The sequence below is a fragment of the Neospora caninum genome, chromosome VI (assembly GCF_000208865.1).
Source record: "Neospora caninum Liverpool complete genome, chromosome VI".
Taxonomy (NCBI): Eukaryota; Apicomplexa; class Conoidasida; order Eucoccidiorida; family Sarcocystidae; genus Neospora; species Neospora caninum.
The window spans coordinates 1,057,407-1,061,271 of record NC_018392.1 but is presented as its reverse complement, the minus strand read 5'-3'; the positions used below and the strand labels follow the sequence as shown (position 1 = coordinate 1,061,271).

The 3,865-nt window shown below is 52.8% G+C and overlaps 1 protein-coding gene across 1 annotated transcript; it reads right to left on the bottom strand.

The window, feature by feature from the left end:
- Positions 1–1,348: 1,348 nt before the first annotated feature.
- NCLIV_016610 (conserved hypothetical protein) lies at positions 1,349–2,509 on the bottom strand (the record flags this gene model as incomplete). The annotated part of the gene is made up of 1 exon (XM_003881853.1): positions 1,349–2,509. One exon carries the CDS (start codon positions 2,507–2,509, stop codon positions 1,349–1,351), a length of 1,161 nt encoding a protein of 386 aa, XP_003881902.1.
- Positions 2,510–3,865: the final 1,356 nt, after the last annotated feature.

The window sequence follows — 3,865 nt, the reverse complement described above, 5'->3', positions numbered from 1 at the left end:
ACAAAGCGAAACCATCGTTTTTCGGTTCTCTGTTCGTCAGGCCTTCCCTTGCTTGCCTTCGTTGTCTCTCGTGTCTTGGACAGGCAGCCGTCGTTGCCCGTCTCCCCGTTTTTGTTACACAAGAGCAGTTCCGAATTTGACAAGTTAACATATGCCACAGGTTGACTATGCCTGTTAGAAGGACGCCTAGAGTCTGCTTGCTGTAGTTACGGCCTTCACATTTCTTCCACTGTGCGAAAGTCCACAAGTGCTCGCAGAATGCCAACTGAAATCCTCCCTCTCTCTGTCAGTTTTCTGCGTTGCGTCTCTTTGGTAGTTGAGCGGCCTCGATGGTCCTCTATGCACCTTGGAAAGACACCTGCGGGCGTGAAACCGGTGCGGATAAAGAACCCCCTTTGCGCGCGCCTTGGCTCCTGGCCTCTTCGCTTGTGCTATTGTCTCCTTTTTCCCACGTGGATCTCTCCTTAGGCCGTTTTTTTTCTTTGCTGCTTTCCCCCTTTTAAAGGCTAGAACTTCCTTCTGTCCCAGTAGCTACGGACCCTCGTCATCATCTTTTCGATCGTCCCGGTTGCCTCACTCCGCGTCTTCGTTGTCTCAAGGGAATGCATGTGTGAGCTCGTGTGCTTCACGCAAACAAACTTTCTTCAAGAACTTCCACACGGAACAGGATTTCGTTCTGATTCCGCGCCGTCTGTCGCTTCCCGCTGTCTCGAGCACGCGGATCTTTCCTCGTCAGCGCACACACTACAGCGACACAGAACCTGGTGGGGCCTCGCGACAGGCTGTCCAGTCTCTGCTGCCTTTTGGGCGCAGCAAATCTGACGCGAACTGACGTAGCTTATCGGCGAGCGAAGCTGAGACTCCACTTTTTTTATGATTCGAAATGTGCCCCAGTGGCGGGGCGCTGGTGAGACAAAAGTCGCGACAGAGAGACATGCGAGCACACGAAAACCCCAAACGAGCGCCGTTTCCAACTCTGCATGACATGTGGAGGAAAACCAGCGACGAATGTTTGCGTTCGGGGTCAGAGCTGCACGGGACGCACCGGATGGGAGCACGCAGGAGAAATGGCGAGCACAGCTGCAGCGCCGAGGGAGAGATGCAGAGAGGCGGGGGAAGAAGAGGCATGGAAAATGCACAGAAAAAGAGAGAACCGACGCAGAGAGGAAGCAAGAGGAGGAGAAGAAGAGCTCCAGAGGAGGGTCACGTGAACGAAGCGAGGCCACAGCGAGAGAACAGGAGAAAAGAGGCGCGAAGACGGGAAACTCGGGACAAGAGAAACAGAAAGAGGAAGCAGAGAAACATAAAACGGGAGGAGTGGAAAGCGTGCTATTTCTGGTCCTGTTGCTTATGACTTCACTCCCTCCCTTCGTCTGATTTTGCCAAGAAGGACTTGCATGACATTTCCCATAATAGGCTGGCCTCTCTTGGTTCTCGCTTGAAGCTTTTTTCTCTCCTTTCTTCTCCTCGCTTCCACAATTTTCCGTTCTTCTTCCCGCTTGTCTCGCTCCTCTTCCGCCTTCCTTCGCCTCTCTTCTTGTTCGGCTTTCCGCCGTGCCGCCTCCTCCATGGCTTTCTTGAAAGGGTAAAACACAGCAGACGAACTTCCGTGTCGGTCGCGACCTTTTGCGTTTCGCTTCTCGTTTGCCGAAGCTCGCGACGGCTGCGCAGAAACATCCTCTCTGTTTTCTTCCTTCCCTTCTGCTTCCTCGTCCTCTTCTTCGACGGCTGGAGCGGCAAGACTCCCTTTCAGGGAAACCCGGTGTTTGTGCGGGAGGCTTCTATGGAGCGAGGGCCCGGGACTCGACCAGGAAGCGAAACTGGCCATTTCGTCCTCAGAAGACTCCAGTGACTCTGACGCAAAACGCCTCTTCTTTCCCTCTGCGTGGCCAAAGTCTCTCTGCTCGCCTTGGTCCCTGCTCAAACCTCGCTTCTTTCGGCGGCAGCGCGCTCCCTCGCCACTCTTCTCTCTCTGTTCTTCGGACTCGTCTGTGCCTGCATCTTCTTCGCTTTCTTCCACGCCTTCTTCGTCGCTGGAATGCCGGGAACGAGGCGACTCCACGCGCAGTCGGGCTGCCTTGTCTCCCTTCCTTTTCGTGCCGTTCTCTCCACGAGGCTGTTCCTCCTGTCTCTCTCCCGACGCCGATCCTCTATCCGGTGAAGAAGTTTGTTTCGGTTTCCGAACGGCATGCAGAGGATCAAGCAGCTGCTGCAAAAAGGCATCGGGGTCTTCACTGGGTCGCGTAAGAGTCCGTTCTACGTCGCCACTTCCCCCACCCAAAGGTTCCTCGCGGTCTTCCCGTCGTCGCATCTTCCACAACGCTGCACGCGCTTTTACGTCTTGAACTTTTTTGAAGTTCTTCCATCCCTGACTTTTATCTTTAAAGTTCACCCACACCCGCTTTTTGTGTTTCTTGGTGCCTTTCGCCTGTGGCTGCCGACGGACGTGCCCGGTCTCCCCGCGCGACCCCTTTCTGCCGCCACCCTCCCCGCCGGAGCGCTGCTTCATTGTTGTCTTTCAAGAGTCAATGCGTTGACTTGGAAGGCCTCAAACAAACCTTGGGTTCTGTCAACCGGCGACAGAAACAAATAAGTTGTCCACTCTGACAGGCTCCGAAGCGGTATCAATCAACGGACCAGCACTGCTCTCGCCGTTGTACGTACACACCCAAGAAGAGAAACTTCTGATCCTCGTTTCTTCTGTTTTGCCCTTTGCCTTAAAATCAAGATACGCTTGTTCACCGCACACGAACACTGCTCAAATCGCCTCGATGATGACAAACGGTGTTGGAACGCACAAGTTTACGGCTGCTACCTGTTCTGAGCCCCCACACCAGAAAAACGAACTCTCCAGGAGAAAGGGGGGCTACACGAGAAAGAGATATCACACTGTTTTTTTGAGGAGAAGAAGCCTGGAACAAAAAGGCAGTTTTGAAGACCTCTTCCCCGGGGGCCAAGTGTCCGCTAATCGGCGTACGACACAGAAAACTGGACGGTGATATTTCGAGTTGCTAACTCAAATGAGGACTGGAACAGCGTCCGCGGAAACACGACCCTTTGGATACAACGATGGAAAGTCTATACCTAGGAACCGATAAAGAGACTGAAGAAAAACGTATCGAGCACCCGCGGCAAACACGTGGTTAGCATGCAAAAATCCCAGGGAGTAGTCAAAGTGAACGAACGGGAGAGATTTTCCTTGAGCGGCGACCGGCACTACAGATTCTCACCAGAAGATCAGAAAACTCTCGAACTACCTAGAACGAATTTGTCCAAAGCTTATTCCATCGTCTGCATACTTGCTGTCGGGTGACACTGTCCAATTTTCAGTATTCCCTTTTTTCGCATGCGGCGGGCGCTGCGCTTCTTCGCGGTTCAGGTGTGAGAATCGGAAGTCCTGGGTTGAACCCTCACTCATTGCAGCGAACTTGGCATTGTTTCACTCACATGACGAGTTTTAAGGTTGAAAAATTACTTGGAGACAAGTTGTCAAGGTCATGGCAGCCGTCTGCGGCAATTTGAGTGTACCCGGGTCAAAGGCACCCTGATAGTGAATTCCCTAAAACGGCAGCTATGTATGTAAGGTAAAATCAAGGGAGCTTTTCTTTTGTAATGGCTGTCGTGTCTCCTCCTCAATAAGACCACGGGTTAGCTACAGCAAAAGCTTTCCAGTAAAGAGTATCTTACCACATAGCACGCATTGTTGTACCAACTGCAACAGTATACACGGGAGACCACTACGGCTCCCCTTCCGGAAGTTTGTCTCTCATCGCAGTTGGATATGGCGATGGCGGTTTCAAACAGGCAAGCAGAGCTGCGCAGTGAACTTCAAGAAGGGACACTGCACGACTGAGCGGGAACGGTG